This window comes from Panulirus ornatus, chromosome 19 (genome assembly GCF_036320965.1).
Source record: "Panulirus ornatus isolate Po-2019 chromosome 19, ASM3632096v1, whole genome shotgun sequence".
In the NCBI taxonomy this organism is placed as follows: domain Eukaryota; kingdom Metazoa; phylum Arthropoda; class Malacostraca; order Decapoda; family Palinuridae; genus Panulirus; species Panulirus ornatus.
Window position 1 is genome coordinate 19,199,626 of NC_092242.1, and position 27,598 is coordinate 19,227,223.

The 27,598-nt window shown below is 42.9% G+C and overlaps 1 protein-coding gene across 1 annotated transcript in view; it reads right to left on the bottom strand.

The window, feature by feature from the left end:
- The window catches only part of LOC139755270 (uncharacterized), an 84,742-nt gene that overhangs the window by 47,513 nt on the left and 9,631 nt on the right, over positions 1-27,598 (bottom strand). The window contains exons 2-6 of the mRNA XM_071673389.1: positions 26,282-26,319; positions 10,706-10,868; positions 9,431-10,250; positions 6,410-6,520; positions 1,458-1,580 (exon numbers count right to left, since the gene is read on the bottom strand). Coding sequence (XP_071529490.1) covers positions 1,458-1,580; positions 6,410-6,520; positions 9,431-10,250; positions 10,706-10,868; positions 26,282-26,319 — 1,255 coding nt within the window. The remainder of the gene's footprint in view (positions 1-1,457; positions 1,581-6,409; positions 6,521-9,430; positions 10,251-10,705; positions 10,869-26,281; positions 26,320-27,598) is intronic.

The following is a 27,598-nucleotide window of genomic DNA, read 5'->3' on the forward strand; positions in this document are numbered from 1 at the left end:
AAATGGGTGTGTCTAAAGCAGTAGTAATTCCAACAATAGTATATGGTTGTGAGGTATGGGCTATAGATAGGGTTGTATGGAGGAGGGTAGGTGTGTTAAAAAAAAATTACTATGTGATGTGAGGTGGTTTGATCGAGTAAGTAATGAAAGTGTAAGAGAGGTATGTGGAAATAAGAAGAGTGTGGTTGAGGGAACAGAAGAGTGTTTGTTGAAATGGTTTGGACATATGGAGCGAATGAGAGAGGATATAAGTGTCAGTGGTGGAGGGAAAAAGAAGCGAGAAACCAAACTGGAGGTGGAAGAATGGAGTGAAAACGCTTTTGAGCCACCGGGGCCTGAACATACAGGAGGGTGAAAGGCGTGCAAGGAATAGAGTGAATTGGAATGATGTGGTATACTAGGGTCGACATTTTGTCAATGGACTGAACCGGGGCACGTGAAACGTCTGGGGTAAGCCATGAAAAGGTCTGTGGGGCCTACATATGGACAGGGAGCTGAGGTTTTGGTACATTACACATAATAGCCAGAGCCTGAGTGTGAACGAATGCGGCCTTTCCTGTTTGTTTTCCTGGCGCTACCTCGCTGAAGCAGGGGGTAGCGATCCTGTTTCCTCTGGGGCGGAAACATCATAATCTTATGAAGATGGCCGTAAAGGCCACACATTATAAATGTATCTAAGCCAGGTTTTTGGATGATTACTTATTGAAGTTAGAATCAGAGTCTCAAAGTATTTCATTAATAAGTTACTGAGGATAGGAGTAAGGGGATTTGTCATGGCAAGACCAAATTTATGATCATGAAAGTTACCTTCATCGTCTTGGAAAACATTATTGGAAATACAAAGTTTTATTACGTTCAGGAACTTTTTTTTATTGTCATGGATAAGGCAAGACTGAGATCAGGTAATTTCCTCTTAAGTCTCTTCAGTGAGGATAGTCAATAGGAAATTCACATCAAAACTATGTTCCTTGCCGTGTTTATAGAATCTAATCTATGTATAGCAAGCAATAGAAAGATTTTTTCCTTGAACATGGCTAAGATTTTTAGCTAACCATTTGGATGATTTATAAACAGAATAATTAACAGAGGAAATAATTGGTCTGACTGTATATCCATCTTTGTGAGTTTTAGGGACACAATGCATATAAGGAAGAAAGGGATTTAGACATATATATAAAATGTAAAAAATATTCGATGCTTTCCTTAGCCTTTAGGAAAGGGAGTGTTTTTCACTTAAACTATGGCTTGAGGGCCCACATGGTATTCTTGATCATCATCAAATATCAAGTTTTTCTCTTCTATTCTTTTCTTTATCTTACGCTGAGCACTACACCCACGGAAGCTCATAATGAGAGTAATTGAGACTCAAAGAACAATTCAGATATACTTTCACTTATTTGACCTACTAAAAAAAGTACTTAAGTTTACTCAAATGTTTTGTATTTAGTTGGACTTACCGGAGCAAGTGATTCCATCGCCGTTAAAACCATCCTGACAATTGCAAGTAAAGCTGCCAACATTGTTGGTACAGATGGCGTTGGTGTCACAGGGAGACGAAACTGCTGAACATTCGTCAACATCTGAAATTCAAGACATATTTCTGTAGGGATGTCTTATACTTCGTATGCTATATGACATACATACATATATATATATATATATATATATATATATATATATATATATATATATATATATATATATATATATATATATATTTTGTCGCTGTCTCCCGCGTTTGCGAGGTAGCGCAAGGAAACAGACGAAAGAAATGGCCCAACCCACCCCCATACACATGCATATACATACGTCCACACACGCAAATATACATACCTACACAGCTTTCCATGGTTTACCCCAGACGCTTCACATGCCCTGATTCAATCCACTGACAGCACGTCAACCCCGGTATACCACATCGATCCAATTCACTCTATTCCTTGCCCTCCTTTCACCCTCCTACATGTTCAGGCCCCGATCACACAAAATCTTTTTCACTCCATCTTTCCACCTCCAATTTGGTCTCCCTCTTCTCCTCGTTCCTCCACCTCCGACACATATATCCTCTTGGTCAATCTTTCCTCACTCATTCTCTCCATGTGCCCAAACCATTTCAAAACACCCTCTTCTGCTCTCTCAACCACGCTCTTTTTATTTCCACACATCTCTCTTACCCTTACGTTACTTACTCGATCAAACCACCTCACACCACACATTGTCCTCAAACATCTCATTTCCAGCACATCCATCCTCCTGCGCACAACTCTATCCATAGCCCACGCCTCGCAACCATACAACATTCTTGGAACCACTATTCCTTCAAACATACCCATTTTTGCTTTTCGAGATAATGTTCTCGACTTCCACACATTCTTCAAGGCTCCCAGGATTTTCGCCCCCTCCCCAACCCTATGATCCACTTCCGCTTCCATGGTTCCATCCGCTGCCAGATCCACTCCCAGATATCTAGAACACTTTACTTCCTCCAGTTTTTCTCCATTCAAACTTACCTCCCAATTGACTTGACCCTCAACCCTACTGTACCTAATAACCTTGCTCTTATTCACATTTACTCTTAACTTTCTTCTTTCACACACTTTACCAAACTCAGTCACCAGCTTCTGCAGTTTCTCACATGAATCAGCCACCAGCGCTGTATCATCAGCGAACAACAACTGACTCACTTCCAAGCTCTCTCATCCACAACAGACTTCATACTTGCCCCTCTTTCCAAAACTCTTGCATTCACCTCCCTAACAACCCCATCCATAAACAAATTAAACAACCATGGAGACATCACACACCCCTGCCGCAAACCTACATTCACTGAGAACCAATCACTTTCCTCTCTTCCTACACGTACACATGCCTTACATCCTCGATAAAAACTTTTCACTGCTTCTAACAACTTGCCTCCCACACCATATATTCTTAATACCTTCCACAGAGCATCTCTATCAACTCTATCATATGCCTTCTCCAGATCCATAAACGCTACATACAAATCCATTTGCTTTTCTAAGTATTTCTCACATACATTCTTCAAAGCAAACACCTGATCCACACATCCTCTACCACTTCTGAAACCACACTGCTCTTCCCCAATCTGATGCTCTGTACATGCCTTCACCCTCTCAATCAATACCCTCCCATATAATTTACCAGGAATTCTCAACAAACTTATACCTCTGTAATTTGAGCACTCACTCTTATCCCCTTTGCCTTTGTACAATGGCACTATGCACGCATTCCGCCAATCCTCAGGCACCTCACCATGAGTCATACATACATTAAGTAACCTTACCAACCAGTCAATAATACAGTCACCCCCTTTTTTATAAATTCCACTGCAATACCATCCAAACCTGCTGCCTTGCCGGCTTTCATCTTCCGCAAAGCTTTTACTACCTCTTCTCTGTTTACCAAATCATTTTCCCTAACCCTCTCACTTTGCACACCACCTCGACCAAAACACCCTATATCTGCCACTCTATCATCAAACACATTCAACAGATCTTCAAAATACTCACTCCATCTCCTTCTCACATCATCACTACTTGTTATCACCTCTCCATTTGCGCCCTTCACTGATGTTCCCATTTGCTCCCTTGTCTTACGCACTTTATTTACCTCCTTCCAGAACATCTTTTTATTCTCCCTAAAATCTAATGATACTCTCTCACCCCAACTCTCATTTGCCCTCTTTTTCACCTATAAATAAATATATATATATATATATATATATATATATATATATATATATATATATATATATATATATATATATATATATATATATATATATATATATACGAACAGAGTGCATATGAACGCGCACCTTCATACAACATTCAAACCTCCAACAGCCAGGGTTGAACCCGGGACCCCTGTGCAGCAGGCGGGAGTCTACCGCTAGACTATGATCGCCCCTAATAGGGAAATGACTATTCGAATACTATGTACTCGAATACCCTTCGTCTCAAGTTGGTGAGCAACGGGGTCTCCGCCGTTCTTTTCCCATCAGACTCACACAGCTAGCAGATAACATGTTACCGAACCTAAACGTACAACGCTGAGGTATATGAATACGAACAAAGTGCATATGAACGCACACATTCATAGAACATAGAAACCTCCAAAAGCCAGGATTGAATCCGGGACCCTTGTGCAACAGGCGGGAGTGCTACCGCTAAGCTATGATCAACCATAATTGGGAAATGACTATTCGAATATTAGGTACTCGAATATCCTTCGTCTTACGTTGGTGAGCAACGGGATCTACACTGGTCTTTTCCTATCAGGCTCACACAGCCAGCAGATAGCATTTTCCCGAACCTAATTGTATTAGGGGCGATCATAGCCTAGCGGTAGCGCTCCCGTCTGTTGCACATGGGTCCCGGGTTCGATCCTGGCTGTTGGAGGTTTGTATGTTCTATGAAGGTGCGCATTCATATGCACTTTGTTCGTATTCATATACCTCCGCGTTGTACAGTTAGGTTCGGCAAAATGCTCGCTGTATGGCTGCTAGTCACTCCCTTCTTTAACGAATTCCACTTCATTACCATACAAACCCGCCGCCTTGCCGGCTTTCATCTTCCGCAAAGCTTTCACTACCTATTCTCTGTTTACCAAATCATTCTCCCTAACCCTCTCACTTCGCACCTCGACCAAAACACCCTATAGCTGCCACTTTGTCATCTAACACATTCAATAATCTTCAAAATACTCACTCCATCTCCTTCTCAAATCATCACTACTTGTTATTACCTCCCCATTAGAACCTTCACCGATGTTCCCATTCGTTCTCTTGTCTTACGCACTTTATTTACCTCCTTCCAAAACATCCTTTTATTCTCCCTAAAATATAATGATACTGTCTCAATCCAACTCTCAATTGCCCTTTTTTCACCTCTTGCACCTTTCTCTTGACCTTCTGTCTCTTTCTTTTATACATCTTCCACTCATTTACATTATTTCCCTGCAAAATCGAGCAAATGCCTCTCTCTTCTCTTTCACTAATAATATTACTTCTTCATCCCACGACTCACTACCCTTTCTAATCTGCCCACCTCCCATGCTTCTCATGCCACAAACATCTTTTGCACAAGCCATCACTGCTTCCCTAAATACATTCCATTCCACCCCCACTCCCCTTACATCCTTTGCTCTCACCTTCTTCCATTCTGCACTCAGTCTCTCCTGGCACTTCCCCACACAAGTCTTATATATATATATATATATATATATATATATATATATATATATATATATATATATATATATATATATATATATATGTATATATATATATATATATTATCCCTGGGGATAGGGGATTAAGAATACTTCCCACGTATTCCCTGCGTGTCGTAGAAGGCGACTAAAAGGGGAGGGAGCAGGGGGCTAGAAATCCTCTCCTCGGTTTTTTTTTTTCTTTTTTTTTTTTTTTCCAAAAGAAGGAACAGAGAATTGGGCCAGGTGAGGGTATTCCCTCAAAGGCCCAGTCCTCTGTTCTTAACGCTACCTTGCTAATGCGGGAAATGGCGAATAGTTTGAAAGAAAAGAAAGAATATTTATATATATATATATATATATATATATATATATATATATATATATATATATATATATATATATATATATATATATATATATATATATATATATATATATATCATACTTTGTCGCTGTCTCCCGCATTAGCGAGGTATCGCAAGGAAACAGACGAAAGAATGTCCCAACCCACCCACACACACATGTACATACATACACGTCCACACACGCACATATACATACCTATACATCTCAACGTATACATATATATACACACACAGATATATACATATATACACATGTACATAATTCATACTGTCTGCCCTTATTCATTCCCGTCACCACCCCGCCACACATGAAATGAAAACCCCCTCCCCCCGTATGTGCTCGAGGGAGCGCTAGGAAAGACATCAAAGGCCACATTCGTTCACACTCAGTCTCTAGCTGTTATGTATAATGCACCGAAACCACAGCTCCCTTTCCACATCCAGGCCCCACGGAATTTTTCATGGTTTACCCGAGACGCTTCACATGACCTGGTTCAACCCATTGACAGCACGTCGACCCCGGTATACCACATCGTTCCAATTCACTTGCATATATATATATATATATATATATATATATATATATATATATATATATATATATATATATATATATATATATATATATATATATATATATATATATATATGTATATATGTATGTATATATATATGTAGTGAGAGATAGGACAATATTTTCACACTGTACGTAAAAAAAAAAAGAAAAGACAAATACATCAATTGCAGAAGAAACTCATTACCAACGACCCTGTATAACGGAAGAACACACTAAAACTCCACACACTCACCCTCACAGGCAAATTCGGTCGACGTATAACCTTGTGCACAGGTGCAGGTGAGGATTCCTAGACTCATGGAACACAGGCAGTTGTCTTGGCCATCGTTGCACTCCATCTCCCCTGTTGTCGGCACATTTAGAAGAGGAAAAAAATAGCATCATAGATATTATGTTCATTATGTCCTGCTAAGCAAGATGTTCCGACTCCCCCACAAAAGAAAAAAAAACGATTACGATGTTCAGGCACGAAATAGTTGAGTGTTTGGTTTGAACGTGTTCCCATCACTCCAGAGCTGCCCTCCCTCATGCATGCCTGTGGCTTACATTCCCTCATGAGTTATGTCCCCCCCCCCCTTCCAACACACACACACCTCCGGGCAACAACTCATCTCGTAAACACAGTTCATCTTTGACATATCAGCAACACCACACAGGGTATTGACTTCATATGTAGCCTAAGATCCATCACAATACACAACACGTCAACACAGAAATTCTCTCAGTGTTTCGTGTAGTTGTGTTGCTGTTGTTTTTGTTTTATTTTTGTCACCTTTTGGGGTTTATTTGCTTTCATTTCGAAACGAACGTATGTGCTCATTTGATAGCTCTTGGGAAGAGAGGGATGTGAACGTGGAGCTGTATAAAGCGTTAACTTTAGCATCAGACGCCACACACCAGACGCCACACATCAGGCGTCACACACCAGACGCTACACACCAGACGCCACACATCAGGCGTCACACACCAGACGCCACACATCAGGCGTCACACACCAGACGCCACACACCAGACGCCACACACCAGACGCCACACACCAGACGCCACACTTCAGGCGTCACACACCAGACGCCACGCACCAGACGCTACTCACCAGACGCCACACACCAGACGCCACACACCAGACGCCACACACCAGACGCCACACACCAGACGCCACACATCAGGCGTCACACACCAGACGCCACGCACCTGACGCTACACACCAGACGCCACACACCAGACGCCACACATCAGGCGTCACACACCAGACGCCACACACCAGACGCCACACACCAGACGCCACACACCAGACGCCACACATCAGGCGTCACACACCAGACGCCACACACCAGACGCCACACATCAGGCGTCACACACCAGACGCCACGCACCTGACGCTACACACCAGACGCCACACACCAGACGCCACACATCAGGCGTCACACACCAGACGCCACGCACCTGACGCTACACACCAGACGCCACACACCAGACGCCACACACCAGACGCCACACACCAGACGCCACACACCAGACGCCACACATCAGGCGTCACACACCAGACGCCACGCACCTGACGCTACACACCAGACGCCACACACCAGACGCCACACATCAGGCGTCACACACCAGACGCCACACACCAGACGCCACACACCAGACGCCACACACCAGACGCCACACATCAGGCGTCACACACCAGACGCCACACACCAGACGCCACACATCAGGCGTCACACACCAGACGCCACGCACCTGACGCTACACACCAGACGCCACACACCAGACGCCACACACCAGACGCCACACATCAGGCGTCACACACCAGACGCCACGCACCAGACGCTACACATTAGACGCCACACACCAGACGCCACGCACCAGACGCCACACACCAGACGCCACACACCAGATGCCACACATCAGGCGTCACACACCAGACGCCACACATCAGGCGTCACACACCAGACGCCACACACCAGACGCCACACAACAGACGCCACACATCAGGCGTCACACACCAGACGCCACACATCAGGCGTCACACACCAGACGCCACACACCAGACGCCACACACCAGACGCCACACATCAGGCGTCACACACCAGACGCCACGCACCAGACGCTACACACCAGACGCCACACATCAGGCGTCACACACCAGACGCCACACACCAGACGCCACACATCAGACGCCACACACCAGACGCCACACACCAGACGCCACACACCAGACGCCACACACCAGACGCCACACATCAGACGCCACACACCAGACGCCACACACCAGACGCCACACACCAGGCGTCACACACCAGACGCCACACATCAGGCGTCACACACCAGACGCCACACACCAGACGCCACACACCAGACGCCACACACCAGGCGTCACACACCAGACGCCACACATCAGGCGTCACACACCAGACGTCACACACCAGACGCCACACATCAGGCGTCACACACCAGACGCCACACACCAGACGCCACACACCAGACGCCACACACCAGACGCCACAGATCTCGTGATGAGTTACAAGCCTCCCTCCCGTAACCACCTTCTCCGTCATGCTCTCCCCACCACCTCATGTTGCTGTGACCTCTCTCTCTCCCCGTCATTCTCTTTCATGTCATGCATGACTGTCCTCTGTCCATGACCTGACCCTTCGTCGTCCTGCCCCCTACTCGCTGCGACAACAGAGAATGAGACCAGCACAAACATCTCCTCCGCTGGATGTAATAGAAAATACTTTAGTTTTAAAAGGCTCAGATCCTCCGTCTTACTGAATAGCTTTCCCTAATATGTGTTTGAAATGTGTGTGTTTTGTGTGTGTTTATGGCTACTACTGTGATTACTATATGTGTGTTTTGTGTGTATTTATGTCTACCACTGTGATTACTATATGTGTGTTACGTGGCGAGAGTTATACACTTGCATGCCCCCCCAACCCCAGCCCCGTCTCTTACCCTTACATTTGTCTGCCATGTCTACGCTCCTGTGTATATATACACTCACTCACACACACACACACACACACACACACACACACACACACACACACACTAGATAATGCCAGCTACCCGTTCATCGACCATCGAAATGAGGAACAGCTGGGTCGGTTGTTAGCCGACTGGCGAACACGAAATTCGAACCAATGAGGGCCCAACACCGGGCGAGGCCGTGCTCACTCACAGTCAGCAACTATAAACACTGCACAATGAAAGCCCGTGTGTGTGTGTGTGTGTGTGTGTGTATCTGGGGGTTTACCTGTCTCATCGACGGTCGTTGGGCAAGTACCCTCTGGTATGCGACATTTGCTGAGACTGATGGCGTTGCAGACGGTGTTCTCGTTCACCTCCTCACAAATGCCGAAGTTCTCTCCAGCGACGGGAATCCAGGTGAATCCCTCGGGACACTCCTGGCGAATCTTGCGTAGCCCGCTGGGCTCTGCCACACACTCGTAGTAGCGACTGCAGTCCAGCGGGTCGACGAAGCGACCCTCCTCTTCACAGACGAAGTGTCCCGTCGGCCACGTACAAGGGTCCTCACACTGATGGGTGACGTCATTGTACATAAGACCGGGTCCGATATCGTCGCAGGTGTACAGCGTCTGCACCCAGCCGCTGGTTGTCAGGATGCAGGAGTAGTACTCGTTACAGTTGTCGGGATTGGCGAAGACTCCATTCTGAGAACAGCCGACCAAGCCCCCTGGGGACAGACACTGGCTCACTTCCAGGTTAAAGACCTGCTTATCGGGGCACTGGTAGACGAGCGGGTCCTCCTCAGTAGACTCGCAGAAGAGAAACTTATGCTCGTCGTAAAGATCGGCGATCAACCCCGTCGAGGTCGCACAAGTACAGTTGATAGGTTGTCTCGGGTAGCAGACGCCACCGCCGAAGTCGACCATCCTTATGTCACACAGGTCGCCAGCCATGCACGGCTCCGGGTAGGCCACGCCTTCGAAACACTTCACCATCGTCTTGCAGTCCGAACAGAAGAAACCATCGCGTTCCGTGGTACAGAGGTGGCTATATTTAGGATCCGACTTGAGAGCGCGAGGTTTCCGGTGCCACGGACAGTTTGTGTTCTGCGTAAAGAGGGGGGAAAATAGATAGATTCCATGATGCGTAATGGTCTCGATTCACTGATTAAAACAGTAGTATATCAAAAAAATATATAAATTTCCTGACAACAGTAGGATAAAACAGTTTTCGTACCTAGTGACAGTGAACCTACATAGTGAATATAGCAAAAGTGAGCATGTATGAAGACACCATAATGGAATTATCTCTACCTACTAAGAACATGTTACTGCACGTCCCTGAGGTCCACAGGACGTACAGGTCAGACAACACAGATACTAATTATTACTTGACGTGCGCCATAAACCTCCCTGCCTAAGCACAATAGGGAGTTGTAATGCATATCTGCTATACACGTCACAGAACAGGACACACACACACACACACACACACACACACACACACTCCTGGTGACTCGCTTCAAAGATTGCTTCGTAACATACCCTCGTGAGTAACATACCTGTAACATCAAGCATTTCCGCTGGTCAGAGTTGAAGACGCCGCCTTCGCAGGAGCCAACTCTGGCAGTCAGGACGTGACCTTCTCTTTCCTTAGGGAGGCAGTCGATGTATAAGCCACAGCCCCCCGGGTAAGGAAACCTTCCCTCCCGCACACACTGGTAACTGTATCATACAACAGGTTTGCGGTTAGAGATAACTAGAGAAACTCTTTAAAGACAGATTATGGGAAGCTCAAAAGTGAGAGAAAACAGTTTTAAACAGTGCCGAAGATCGATGTACATCCTCTTTGTCAATCTTTCCTCACTCATCCTCTCCATATGTTTAAACCATTTCAACACACCCTCTTCTGCTCTTTCAACCACACTCTTTTTATTTCTACATATCTCTCTTACCTTTTCATTACTTATCTCGATCAAACCACCTCACAACATGTATTGTCCTCAAACATTTCATTTCCAACACCTCCACCCTCCGCACCGCCAATTCTATAGCTGATTGCCTAAAAACCATGTAATATTGTTGGAACTACTGTTTCTTCAAACATACCTATAATTGCTCTCCCAAATAACGTTCTCTTTTATCGTTCCCAGAACCTTCGCCCTCTCCCCACAATATGACTCACTTCCGTTTACATGATTCCATTTGATGATAAGTCCACTCCCAGGTATCTAGAACACTTCACTTCCTCCAATTCTCCTCCATTCAAACGCACACACCATCTAACTTGTCCCTCAACCCTGCTAAGCCTAATAACATTTATTTCATTCACATCTTTCAACTTCCCCCTTTCACACACTCTTCCAATCTAGTAACTAACTTCTGCAGTTTCTCACTCGACTCCACCACCAGTGCTGTATCATCAGTAGACAACAACTAAATCACTTCCCAGGCCCTCTCATCCCCACAGACTACATACTCGCCCCTTTATCAAAGACTCGCATTACCTTCCCTCACCACCCCATCCATAAACAAATTAAACAATCATAGTGACATCACACACCCCTGCATCATACCAACTATCATCTGGAATGAATAACTCTCCTCTCTTCCAACTCGAACACACGCCTTACAACCTTAATGAATACTTCTCACTACTTCTTGCAGCTCTCCTTCCACACACTATATTCGCAAGAGTTTCCACAAGGCATCTTTGTCAACCCTTTCATAAGAATTCTTCAAGTCCATGAACGCAACATACAGATCCATATGTTTCACTTAGTATCTCTCGCACACTTTACCACTTCTAAAACCACACTACTCCTCGAAGTCTGTTGCCCTGTACATGCCTTCACCCTCTCAATCAATACCCTCCGATACAACTTACCAGGTATACTCAACAAAGTTATACCGCTGTAGTTTGAACATATGCCTTTATCCCCCTTGTCTTTATACAATGGCACTATACAAATACTACAAATACGTATTTGCAGTCCAGAGTTTATTGATGATGAGTTTGAGAAGATATATTCTATTGGATCTAAGTTAAAGTACCCTAGATCTTTCATTGATAAATCCCTTATGTTAGCAAAGAAATCATTTTATAGAGTTGAGCCCAGACCTCCCATTGACACCAAGAATCTTTTAGTTCTCCCTTTTAATAATGATTTCACTTTACTTCCCATGTTGCTTAAATCCTTTAAGGTAAATGTTGCCTTCAGCAGCAATGATACTATAAAGAATATATTAATCAGGAATTCACCAGAAAATTCTCCTGGGTGCAGACTGGTAAGGATCTTTCTGATAGACTTAAGCAATAAAAACATAGTTTAAGAACGGGACAAGAATCAAATGCCTTGTTTAATCACGTTAAAAACTATGATCATTGTATTGACTGGAGTAATGCCATCTCAGTTATTAACTCTAACTCTATTACCACGAGAAATATCATTGAATCTTCTATTACTGAATACAAAAACAATCATAATCTTAATATTAGTGATGGTCTATACAAATTAGATAACTTTATTGTTGATAAGATTTGTAAAGTGATAAGTTTATGATACTCTCGTTGTCTGTCTTGAACAATCGCATGTTTACCAAATAGCGTCCTTGCTACGGCACTTTGTTGAATATCAACTGACTGTTATACTTCTCTCTTGTGTCTCCCCTGACGATGTGATTCTTACACGAAAGTGCACTTGGGAACTTACCGTGTTTCATTTTCCCCGTGAACTCATAGGAATATCTTGATCACGCGCAAAATTATGATCCTTTACAATACATATATATATATATATATATATATATATATTTTTTTTTTTTTTTTTTTTTTTTTTGCTTTGTCGCTGTCTCCCGCGTTTGCGAGGCAGCGCAAGGAAACAGACGAAAGAAATGGCCCAACCCACCCCATACACATGTATATACATACGTCCACACACGCAAATATACATACCTACACAGCTTTCCATGGTTTACCCCAGACGCTTCACATGCCTTGATTCAATCCACTGACAGCACGTCAACCCGGTATACCACATCGCTCCAATTCACTCTATTCCTTGCCCTCCTTTCACCCTCCTGCATGCTCAGGCCCCGATCACACAAAATCTTTTTCACTCCATCTTTCCACCTCCAATTTGGTCTCCCTCTTCTCCTCGTTCCCTCCACCTCCGACACATATATTCTCTTGGTCAATCTTTCCTCACTCATTCTCTCCATGTGCCCGAACCATTTCAAAACACCCTCTTCTGCTCTCTCAACCACGCTCTTTTTATTTCCACACATCTCTCTTACCCTTACGTTACTTACTCGATCAAACCACCTCACACCACACATTGTCCTCAAACATCTCATTTCCAACACATCCATCCTCCTGCGCTCAACTCTATCCATAGCCCACGCCTCGCAACCATACAACATTGTTGGCACCACTATTCCTTCAAACATATCCATTTTTGCTTTCCGAGATAATGTTCTCGACTTCCACACATTCTTCAAGGCTCCCAGAATTTTCGCCCCCTCCCCCACACTATGATCCACTTCCGCTTCCATGGTTCCATCCGCTGCCAGATCCACTCCTAGATATCTAAAACACTTCACTTCCTCCAGTTTTTCTCCATTCAAACTCACCTCCCAATTGACTTGACCCTCAACCCTACTGTACCTAATAACCTTGCTCTTATTCACATTTACTCTTAACTTACTTCTTTCACACACTTTACCAAACTCAGTCACCAGCTTCTGCAGTTTCTCACATGAATCAGCCACCAGCGCTGTATCATCAGCGAACAACATATATGTATATATATATATATATATATATATATATATATATATATATATATATATATATATATATATATATATATATATATATATATATATATATATATATCCCTGGGGATAGGGGAGAAAGAATACTTCCCACGTATTCCCTGCGTGTCGTAGAAGGCGACTAAAAGGGAAGGGAGCGGGGGGGCTGGAAATCCTCCCCACTCGTTTTTTTTTTTAATTTTCCAAAAGAAGGGACAGAGAAGGAGGCCATTTGAGGATATTCCCTCAAAGGTCCAGTCCTTTGTTCTTAACGCAACCTCGCTAATGCGGGAAATGGCGAATAGTATGAAAGAAAGAAAGATATATATATATATATATATATATATATATATATATATATATATATATATATATATATATATATATATATATATATATATATATATATATATATATATATATATATGTATATATATATATATTTTTTTTTTTTTTTTTTTATACTTTGTCGCTGTCTCCCGCGTTTGCGAGGTAGCGCAAGGAAACAGAGGAAAGAAATGGCCCAACCCCCCCCCATACACATGTACATACACACGTCCACACACGCAAATATACATACCTACACAGCTTTCCTTGGTTTACCCCGGACGCTTCACATGCCTTGATTCAATCCACTGACAGCACGTCAACCCCTGTATACCACATCGCTCCAATTCACTCTATTCCTTGCCCTCCTTTCACCCTCCTGCATGTTCAGGCCCCGATCACACAAAATCCTTTTCACTCCATCTTTCCACCTCCAATTTGGTCTCCCTCTTCTCCTCGTTCCCTCCACCTCCGACACATATATCCTCTTGGTCAATCTTTCCTCACTCATTCTCTCCATGTGCCCAAACCATTTCAAAACACCCTCTTCTGCTCTCTCAACCACGCTCTTTTTATTTCCACACATCTCTCTTACCCTTACGTTACTTACTCGATCAAACCACCTCACACCACACATTGTCCTCAAACATCTCATTTCCAGCACATCCATCCTCCTGCGCACAACTCTATCCATAGCCCACGCCTCGCAACCATACAACATTGTTGGAACTACTATTCCTTCAAACATACCCATTTTTGCTTTCCGGGATAATGTTCTCGACTTCCACACATTTTTCAAGGCTCCCAAAATTTTCGCCCCCTCCCCCACCCTATGATCCACTTCCGCTTCCATGGTTCCATCCGCTGACAGATCCACTCCCAGATATCTAAAACACTTCACTTCCTCCAGTTTTTCTCCATTCAAACTCACCTCCCAATTGACTTGACCCTCAACCCTACTGTACCTAATAACCTTGCTCTTATTCACATTTACTCTTAACTTTCTTCTTCCACACACTTTACCAAACTCCGTCACCAGCTTCTGCAGTTTCTCACATGAATCCGCCACCAGCGCTGTATCATCAGCGAACAACAACTGACTCACTTCCCAAGCTCTCTCATCCCCAACAGACTTCATACTTGCCCCTCTTTCCAAGACTCTTGCATTTACCTCCCTAACAACCCCATCCATAAACAAATTAAACAACCAGGGAGACATCACACACCCCTGCCGCAAACCTACATTCACTGAGAACCAATCACTTTCCTCTCTTCCTACACGTACACATGCCTTTCATCCTCGATAAAAACTTTTCACTGCTTCTAACAACTTGCCTCCCACACCATATATTCTTAATACCTTCCACAGAGCATCTCTATCAACTCTATCATATGCCTTCTCCAGATCCATAAATGCTACATACAAATCCATTTGCTTTTCTAAGTATTTCTCACATACATTCTTCAAAGCAAACACCTGATCCACACATCCTCTACCACTTCTGAAACCACACTGCTCTTCCCCAATCTGATGCTCTGTACATGCCTTCACCCTCTCAATCAATACCCTCCCATATAATTTACCATATATATATATATATATATATATATATATATATATATATGTATATATATATATATATATATATATATATATATATATATATATATATATATATAATATATATATATATATATATATATATATATATATATATATATATATATATATATATATATATATATATATATATATATATATATATTATATATATATATATATATATATATATATATATATATATATATATATATATATATATATATATATATGTATATATATATGTATATATATATATTTTTTTTTATACTTTGTCGCTGTCTCCCGCGTTTGCGAGGTAGCGCAAGGAAACAGACGAAAGAAATGGCCCAACCCCCCCCATACACATGTATATACATACGTCCACACACGCAAATATACATACCTACACAGCTTTCCATGGTTTACCCCAGACGCTTCACATGCCTTGATTCAATCCACTGACAGCACGTCAACCCCGGTATACCACATCGCTCCAGTTCACTCTATTCCTTGCCCTCCTTTCACCCTCCTGCATGTTCAGGCCCCGATCACACAAAATCTTTTTCACTCCATCTTTCCACCTCCAATTTGGTCTCCCTCTTCTCCTTGCTTCCTCCACCTCCGACACATATATCCTCTTGGTCAATCTTTCCTCACTCATCCTCTCCATGTGCCCAAACCACTTCAAAACACCCTCTTCTGCTCTCTCAACCACGCTCTTTTTATTTCCACACATCTCTCTTACCCTTACGTTACTCACTCGATCAAACCACCTCACACCACACATTGTCCTCAAACATCTCATTTCCAGCACATCCATCCTCCTGCGCACAACTCTATCCATAGCCCACGCCTCGCAACCATACAACATTGTTGGAACCACTATTCCTTCAAACATACCCATTTTTGCTTTCCGAGATAATGTTCTCGACTTCCACACATTCTTCAAGGCCCCCAGAATTTTCGCCCCCTCCCCCACCCTATGATCCACTTCCGCTTCCATGGTTCCATCCGCTGCCAGATCCACTCCCAGATATCTAAAACACTTCACTTCCTCCAGTTTTTCTCCATTCAAACTCACCTCCCAATTGACTTGACCCTCAACCCTACTGTACCTAATAACCTTGCTCTTATTCACATTTACTCTTAACTTTCTTCTTCCACACACTTTACCAAACTCAGTCACCAGCTTCTACAGTTTCTCACATGAATCAGCCACCAGCGCTGTATCATCAGCGAACAACAACTGACTCACTTCCCAAGCTCTCTCATCCCCAACAGACTTCATACTTGCCCCTCTTTCCAAAACTCTTGCATTTACCTCCCTAACAACCCCATCCATAAACAAATTAAACAACCATGGAGACATCACACACCCCTGCCGCAAACCTACATTCACTGAGAACCAATCACTTTCCTCTCTTCCTACACGTACACATGCCTTACATCCTCGATAAAAACTTTTCACTGCTTCTAACAACTTTCCTCCCACACCATATGTTCTTAATACCTTCCACAGAGCATCTCTATCAACTCTATCATATGCCTTCTCCAGATCCATAAATGCTACATACAAATCCATTTGCTTTTCTAAGTATTTCTCACATAAATTCATCAAAGCAAACACCTGATCCACACATCCTCTACCACTTCTGAAACCACACTGCTCTTCCCCAATCTGATGCTCTGTACATGCCTTCACCCTCTCAATCAATACCCTCCCATATAATTTACCAGGAATACTCAACAAACTTATACCTCTGTAATTTGAGCACTCACTCTTATCCCCTTTGCCTTATATATATATATATATATATATATATATATATATATATATATATATATATATATATATATATATATATATATATATATATATATATATATATATATATGTAGCGTTAGATAGCGTTAAGAACAGAGGACTGAGCCTTAGAGGGAATATCGTCACCTGGCCCCCTTCTCTGTTACTTCTTTTGGGGAAAAAAAAAATGAGAGGTGAGGATTTCCAGCCACCCGCTCCCTCCCCTTTTAGTCGCCTTCTACGACACGAAGGGAATACGTGGGAAGAATTCTTTCTCCCCTATCCCCAGGGATAATATATATATATATATATATATATATATATATATATATATATATATATATATATATATATATATATATATATATATATCTTTTCTATTTTGCTTTGTCGCTGTCTCCCGCGTTAGCGAGTTAGCGCAAGGAAACAGACGAAAGAATGGAACAACCCACCCACATACACATGTACATACATACACGTCCACACACGCAAATATACATACCTATACTTCTCAACGTATACATATATATATATATATATATATATATATATATATATATATATATATATATATATATATATATATATATATATATATATGTACATAATTCATACTGTCTGCCTTTATTCATTCCCATCGCCACCTCACCACACATGAAATAACATCCCCCTCCCCCCTCATGTGTGCGAGGTAGCGCTAGGAAAATACAACAAAGGCCACATTCGTTCACACTCATCTCTAGCTGTCATGTAATAATGCACCTAAACCACAGCTCCCTTTCCACATCCAGGCCCCACACAACTTTAAATGGTTTACCCCAGACGCTTCACATGCCCTAGTTCAATCCATTGACAGCACGTCGACTCCGGTACCCCATATCTTTCCAATTCACTCTATTCCTTGCACGCCTTTCACTCTCCTGCATGTTCAGGCCCCGATCACTCAAAATCTTTTTCAATCCATCTTTCCACCTCCAATTTGGTCTCGAGCTTCTCCTCGTTCCCTCCACCTCTGACACATATATCCTCTTTGTTAATCTTTCCTCAATCATTCTCTCCATGCGACCAAACCATTTCAAAACACCCTCTTCTGCTCTCTCAACCACGCTCTTTTTATTTCCACACATCTCTCTTACCCTTACATTACTTACTCGATCAAACCGCCTCACACCACATATTGTCCTCAAACATCTCATTTCCAGCACATTCACCGCCCTCCGGACAATTCTATCGATAGCCCACGCCTCGCAACCATACAACATTGTTGAAACCACTATTACTTCACACATACTTATTTTTGCTTTCCGAGATAATGTTCTCGACTTCCGAACATTCTTCAAGGCTCCCAGAACTTTCGCCCCCTCCCCAACCCTATGATTCGCTTCCGCTTCCATGGTTCCATCCGCTGCCAGATCCACTCCCAGATATCTAAAACATTTCACTTCCTCCAGTTTTTCTCCATTCAAACTTACCTCCCAATTGACTTGACCCTCAACCCTACTGTAACTAATAACCTTGCTCTTATTCACATTTACTCTTAACTTTCTTCTTTCACACACTTTACCAAACTCAGTCACCAGCTTCTGCAGTTTCTCACATGAATCAGCCACCAGCGCTGTATCATCAGCGACCAACAACTGGCTCACTTCCCAAGCTCTCTCATCCACAACAGACTGCATACTTGCCCCTCTTTCCAAAAATCTTGCATTCACCTCCTAACAACCCCATCCATAAACAAATTAAATAACCATGGAGACATCACACACCCCTACCGCAAACCTACATTCACTGAGAACCAATCACTTTCCTCTCTTCCTACACGTACACATGCCTTACATCCTCGATAAAAACTTTTCACTGCTTCTAACAACTTGCCTCCCACACCATAAATTCTTAATACCTTCCACAGAGCATCTCTATCAACTCTATCATATGCCTTCTCCAGATCCATAAGTGCTACATACAAATCCATTTGCTTCTCTAAGTATTTCTCACATACATTCTTCAAAGCAAACACCTGATCCACACATCCTCTACCACTTCTGAAACCACACTGCTCTTCCCCAATCTGATGCTCTGTACATGCCTTCACCCTCTCAATCAATACCCTCCCATATAATTTACCAGGAATACACAACAAACTTATACCTCTGTAATTTGAGCACTCACTCTTATCCCCTTTGCCTTTGTACAATGGCACTATGCAAGCATTCCGCCAATCCTCAGACACCTCACCATGAATCATATATACATTAAACAACCTTACCAACCAGTCAACAATACAGTCACCCCCTTTTTTAATAAATTCCACTGCAATACCATCCAAAGCCTGCTGCCTTGCCGTCTTTCATCTTCCGCAAAGCTTTTACTACCACTTCTTTGTTTAACAAATCATTTTCCCTAACCCTCTCACTTTGCACACCACCTCTACCAAAACACATTCAACAAACCTTCGAAATACTCACTCCATCTCCTTCTCACATCACCACTACTTGTCATCACCTCCCCATTAGCCCCCTTCACTGAAGTTCCCATTTGTTCCCTTGTCTTACGCACATTATTTACCTCCTTCCAAAACATCTTTTTATTCTCCCTAAGATTAATGATACTCTCACCCCAACTCTCATATATATAAATATACATATATATATATATATATATATATATATATATATATATATATATATATATATATATATATATATATATATATATATATATATATCCTTCTTTCTTTCAAACTATTCGCCATTTCCCGCGTTAGCGAAGGTAGCGTTAAGAACAGAGGACTGGGCCTTTGAGGGAATATCCTCACCTGGCCCCATTCTCTGTTCCTTCTTTTGGAAAATTAAAAAGAAGCGAGAGGGGAGGATTTTCAGCCCCCCGCTCCCTCCCCTTTTAGTCGCCTTCTACGACACGCAGGAAATACGTGGGAAGTATTCTTTCTCCCCCATCCCCAGAGATAATATATATATATATATATATATATATATATATCATACAAACCTCCAACAGCCAGGATCGAACCTGGGACCCCTTGTGCAAGAGGCAGGCATGCTAACCGCTAGGCTAAGGGACTGTATAATAGAAAACAACTATTCGAAATACTAAGTACTCGAATACCCTTCGTCTCACAATGGTGAGCAACGGGGTCTATCGGTTGTTTCCGAACAGAACACATAGCCAGCTGATAGCATTTTACCGAACCTAACTGTACAACGCGGAGTTATATGAATACGAATATAGTGTATATGAACGCGCACCTTCATAGAACATACAAACCTCCAACAGCCAGGATCGAACCTGGGACGAAGGGTATTCGAGTACTTAGTATTTCGAATAGTTGTTTCCTATTATACAGTCCCTTAGCCTAGCGGTTAGCATGCCTGCCTCTTGCACAAGGGGTCCCAGGTTCGATCCTGGCTGTTGGAGATTTGTATGTTCTATGAAGGTGCGCGTTCATATACACTTTATTCGTATTCATATAACTCCGCGTTGTACAGTTAGGTTCGGTAAAACGCTATCAGCTGGCTGTGTGTTCTGTTCGGAAACAACCGATAGACCCCGTTGCTCACTATTGTGAGACGAAGGGTATTCGAGTACTTAGTATCTCGAATAGTTGTTTCCTGTCATACAGTCCCTTAGCCTAACGGTTAGCATGCCTGCCTCTTGCAAAAGGGGTCCCAGGTTCGATCCTGGCTGTTGGAGGTTTGTATGTTCTATGAAGGTGCGCGTTCATATACACTTTATTCGTATATATATATATATATATATATATATATATATATATATATATATATATATATATATATATATATATATATCCCTGGGGATACGGGAGAAAGAATACTTCCCACACATTCCTCACGTGTCGTAGAAGGCGACTAAAGGGGACGGGAGCGTGGGGCCAGAAACCCTCCCCTCCTTGTATTTTAACTTTCTAAAAGGTGAAATAGAAGAAGGAGTCACGCGAGGAGTGCTCATCCTCCTCGAAGGCTCAGATTGGGGTGTCTAAATGTGTGTGGATGTAACCAAGACGAGAAAAAAGGAGAGTTAGGTAGTATGATTGAGGAAAGGAACCTAGATGTTTTGGCTCTGAGTGAAACGAAGCTCAAGGGTAAAGGGGAAGAGTATTTTGGGAATGTCTTGGGAGTAAAGTCAGGGGTTAGTGAGAGGACAAGAGCAAGGGAAGGAGTAGCAGTACTCCTGAATCAGGAGTTGTGGGAGTATGTGATAGAGTGTAAGAAAGTAAATTCTAGATTGATATGGGTGAAACTGAAAGTTGATGGAGAGAGATTGGTGATTACTGGTGCATATGCACCTGGGCATGAGAAAAAAGATCATGAGAGGCTAGTGTTTTGGGAGCAGCTGAATGAGTGTGTTAGTGGTTTTGATGCACGAGACCGGGTTATAGTGATGGGTGATTTGAATGCAAAGGTGAGTAATGTGGCAGTTGAGGGAATAATTGGTATACATGGGGTGTTCAGTGTTGTAAATGGAAATGGTGAAGAGCTTGTAGATTTATGTGCTGAAAAAGGACTGGTGATTGGGAATACCTGGTTTAAAAAGCGAGATATACATAAGTATACGTATGTAAGTAGGAGAGATGGCCAGAGAGCGTTATTGGATTACGTGTTAATTGATAGACGCACGAAAGAGAGACTTTTGGATGTTAATGTGCTGAGAGGTGCAACTGGAGGGATGTCTGATCATTATCTTGTGGAGGCGAAGGTGAAGATTTGTGGGGGTTTTCAGAAAAGAAGAGAGAATGTTGGGGTGAAGAGAGTGATGAGAGTAAGTGAGCTTGGGAAGGAGACTTGTGTGAGGAAGTACCAGGAGTGACTGAGTACAGAATGGAAAAAGGTGAGAACAAAGGAGGTGAGGGTAGTGGGGGAGGAATGGGATGTATTTAAGGAAGCAGTGATGGCTTGCGCAAAAGATGCTTGTGGCATGAGAAGCGTGGGAGGTGGGTTGATTAGAAAAGGTAGTGAGTGGTGGGATGAAGAAGTAAGATTATTAGTGAAAGAGAAGAGAGAGGCATTTGGACGATTTTTGCAGGGAAAAAATGCAAATGAGTGGGAGAGGTATAAAAGAAAGAGGCAGGAGGTCAAGAGAAAGGTGCAAGAGATGAAAAAGAGGGCAAATGAGAGTTTGGGTGAGAGAGTATCATTAAATTTCAGGGAGTATAAAAAGATGTTTTGGAAGGAGGTAAATGAAGTGCGTAAGACAAGGGAGCAAATGGGAACTTCAGTGAAGAGGGCTAATGGGGAGGTGATAACAAGCAGTGGTGATGTGAGAAGGAGATGGAGTGAGAATTTTGAAGGTTTGTTGAATGTGTTTGATGATAGAGTGGCAGGTATAGGGTGTTTTAGTAGAGGTGGTATGCAAAGTGAGAGGGTTAGGGAAAATGATTTGGTAAATAGAGAAGAGGTAGTAAAAGCTTTACGGAAGATGAAAGACAGCAAGGCAGCAGGTTTGGATGGTATTGCAGTGGAATCTATTAAAAAAGGGGGTGACTGTATTGTTGACTGGTTGGTGAGGTTATTTAATGTATGTATGACTCAAGGTGAGGTGCCTGAGGATTGGCGGAATGCTTGCATAGTGCCATTGTACAAAGGCAAAGGGGATAAAAGTGGGTGCTCAAATTACAGAGGTATAAGTTTGTTGAGTATTCTTAGGAAATTATATGGGAGGGTATTGACTGAGATTGTGAAGGCATGTACAGAGCATCAGATTGGGGAAGAGCAGTGTGGTTTCAGAAGTGGTAGAGGATGTGTGGATCAGGTGTTTGCTTTGAAGAATGTATGTGAGAAATACTTAGAAAAACAAATGGATTTGTATGTAGCATTTATGGATCTGGAGAAGGCATATGATAGAGTTGATAGAGATGCTCTGTGGAAGGTTTTAAGAATATATGGTGTGGGAGGCAAGTTGTTAGAAGCAGTGAAAAGTTTTTATCAAGGATGTAAGGCATGTGTACGTGTAGGAAGAGAGGAAAGTGATTGGTTCTCAGTGAATGTAGATTAGCGGCAGGGGTGTGTGATGTCCCTATGGTTGTTTAATTTGTTTATGGATGGTGTTGTTAGGGAGGTGAATGCAAGAGTTTTGGAAAGAGGGGCAAGTATGAAGTCTGTTGTGGATGAGAGAGCTTGGGAAGTGAGTCAGTTGTTGTTCGCTGATGATACAGCGCTGGTGGCTGATTCATGTAAGAAACTGCAGAAGCTGGTGACTGAGTTTGGTAAAGTGTGTGAAAGAAGAAAGTTAAGAGTAAATGTGAATAAGAGCAAGGTTATTAGGTACAGTAGGGTTGAGGGTCAAGTCAATTGGGAGGTAAGTTTGAATGGAGAAAAACTGGAGGAAGTAAAGTGTTTTAGATATCTGGGAGTGGATCTGGCAGCGGATGGAACCATGGAAGCGGAAGTGAATCATGGGTGGGGGAGGGGGCGAAAATTCTGGGAGCCTTGAAGAATGTTTGGAAGTCAAGAACATTATCTCGGAAAACAAAAATGAGTATGTTTTAAGGAATAGTGGTTCCAACAACGTTGTATGGTTGCGAGGCGTGGGCTATGGATAGAGTTGTGCGCAGGAGGGTGGATGTGCTGGAAACGAGATGTTTGAGGACAATGTGTGGTGTGAGGTGGTTTGATCGAGTAAGTAACGTAAGGGTAAGAGAGATGTGTGGAAATAAAAAGAGTGTGGTTGAGAGAGCAGAAGAGGGTGTTTTGAAATGGTTTGGGCACATGGAGAGAATGAGTGAGGAAAGATTGACCAAGAGGATATATGTGTCAGAGGTGGAGGGAACGAGGAGAAGTGGGAGACCAAATTGGAGGTGGAAAGATGGAGTGAAAAAGATTTTGAGTGATCGGGGCCTGAACATGCAGGAGGGTGATAGGCGTGCAAGGAACAGAGTGAATCGGAACGATTTTGTATACCGTGGTCGACGTGCTGTCAATGGATTGAACCAGGGCATGTGAAGCGTCTGGGGTAAACCACGGAATGTTGTGTGGGGCTTGGATGTGGAAAGGGAGCTGTAGTTTCGGTGCACTATTACATGAAAGCTAGAGACTGAGTGTGAACGAATGAGGCCTTTGGTGTCTTTTCCTAGCGCTACCTCGCACACATGAGGGGGGAGGGTGTTGTTATTCCATGTGTGGCGAGGTGGCGATGGGAACAAACAAGGGCAGACAGTATGAATTATGTACATGTGTATATATGTATGTGTCTGTGTGTGTATATATATGTGTACATTGAGATGTTTAGGTATGTATATTTGCGTGTGTGGACGTGTATGTATATACATGTGTATGTGGGCGGGTTGGGCCATTCTTTCGTCTGTTTCCTTGCGCTACCTCGCTAACGCGGGAGACAGCGACAAAGCAAAATAAATAAATAAATATAGTATATATATATATATATATATATATATATATATATATATATATATATATATATATATATATATATATATATATATATATTAGAGCAGATAGTGAGGTGTGGACAAAGCAGCATTCCCTTGTTATCTCCTGGCCTCTGGTGCACCCATGAGGTGGATGCCACAGTGATAAGATACAACACCTGTGTCTACTCCCTCCCTATCATCGTATCTGTTCAAGCCACGACGAACCTTGAGCGTGCTTACTAATACTTGAAAATACTTGAAAATATATGCCAGGAAAGACAGCAAAGGCTTCATATGTCTGAGAGTTGTACGGTTCTTGTTTCTACACATCACACAATCAGGGATATACGAGAAAAGGAAATGTAAGGTGAGGTATTTGCATGAACTGTGCAATGTATAGGAATGGACAGAGACAGCGAAGCCGTAGATGTAGTGGGTGCTGCTGTAGTACCGTTAACCCTCAGATGACCTTTGCTACGGCTGGCTCGGCTGGCTGCGAGTGGTGCTTGGAGCTGAGCAGAGAGTGGGATTAGGAATGAAGCTGAGAACACAGCTAAGAATAGAGGTACGTTTGGAGCCAGGAGTAGAGCTATGTTACACTCGGATTGGAGCTGAAAGCGGGATAAGGTGTTACGCGTGAAGCTAGAAGTGTTGATGAGAGCGGAGCTGCAAGTGGACCGAAGAGATGAGCTACGAATAGAGCTAGGAGTAACGTTAAGAGTGAGTGGAACTGGTTGAGCTGAGAGTGAAGCTAGAAGCAGAGCTCCGTGAGGGGCTCAAAGTGAAATTAAGTGTGGAGCAATGAATTTAAGTTCGGAGTGAAGCTAGAAACAGAGCCGAGTGACGAAACAAGGAGTGAAGCTAGGAGAAATGAAGGTCATAAGGTCATTGCATTTAGATTCTCTCTCTCTCTCTCTCTCTCTCTCTCTCTCTCTCTCTCTCTCTCTCTCTCTCTCTCTCTCTCTCTCTCTCTCTCTCTCCCTCCATGGTATTTCTCTTTACGTGCGGAAGATCGTGTGGTTGTGACGATGGGGAGTTTCGCTGTAGCGTCAATGGTGGTGCTACGCTGTGGCGGAATGGATGTGTGGTGGTGGTGGTGGTGATATGTAAGTATTCGTGTGGTATAAGAGGTCGTCTTTGGGTAGCAGGAAATGCGATGCTTTCCTGGTGGTTTATATTGTAGGGGATGTGTCATGTGGCCTACTTACCTGCCGTCATCCAGGATATATAAGCACTTGACGTTCACCTGAAACAAGAGAAATCATCATGAAAGAATTATCAAGACAAGATATCGTAAGAAAAGTAGCAGAACAACACATCTCTCTACCAGACCAACCACCTACGCATAACCCCCCCTTAACCACTTTCCCTTTAACGGCCAGGACAGTTTCTACTTTGGTGTGCCAGTAGGAGGGTGAACAGTCCTGCTCGTTTGTGTTGGGATTTGAAACTTTGTGAATGGTTCACATCTGATTAGGCAGATTTCTTCCGTGAAACATGTGTATTGCCAAATTTTCATAAAGAAAATTATCTGAACTTCTGAGATGCGATTACTCCTTCACACACACACACACACACACACACACACACACACACACACACACACACACACACACACACACATACAGAGAGAGAGAGAGAGAGAGAGAGAGAGAGAGAGAGAGAGAGAGAGAGAGAGAGAGAGAGAGAGAGAGAGAGGGGCGATGTCTCCATGATTGTTTAATTTGTTTATGGATAGGATGGTTAGGGAGATGAATGCAAGAGTTTTGGATAGTGGGGCAAGTATGCAGTCTTTTGTGGATGAGAGGGCTTGGGAAGTGAGTCAGTTGTTGTTCGCTGATGATACAGCGCTGGTGACTGATTCAGGGTTAGAAACTGCAGAAGTTAGTGACTGAATTTGATAAAGTGTGTGAAAGAGGAAAGCTGAGAGTAAATGTGAATAAGAGCAAGGTTAGTAAGTTCAGTAGGGTTGAGGGACATTAATTGGGCGGAAAGTTTGAACGGAAAAAAACTGGAGGAGGTGAAGTGCTTTAGAAATCTGGGAGTGGATTTAGCAGCGGATGGAACCATGGAAGCGGAAATGAGTCACAGTGTGGGGGAAGAGGCGAAGACTCTGGTAGCGTTGTAGAATGAGTGGAAGGCGAGAACGTTATCTCGGAGAGCAAAAATGGGTATGTTTGAAGGAATAGTGGTTCCAGCAATGTTATATGGTTGCGAGGCGTGGGCTATGGATAGGATTGTGCAGAGGAGGGGGGATGCGTTGGAAATTGATATTTTGAGGTCACTGTGTGGTGTGAGGTAGTTTGAGGTAGGTATATATATATATATATATATATATATATATATATATATATATATATATATATATATACTTTTTTTTATTATACTTTGTCGCTGTCTCCCGCGTTTGCGAGGTAGCGCAAGGAAACAGACGAAAGAAATGGCCCAACCCACCCCCATACACATGTATATACATACGTCCACACATGCAAATATACATACCTACACAGCTTTCCATGGTTTAC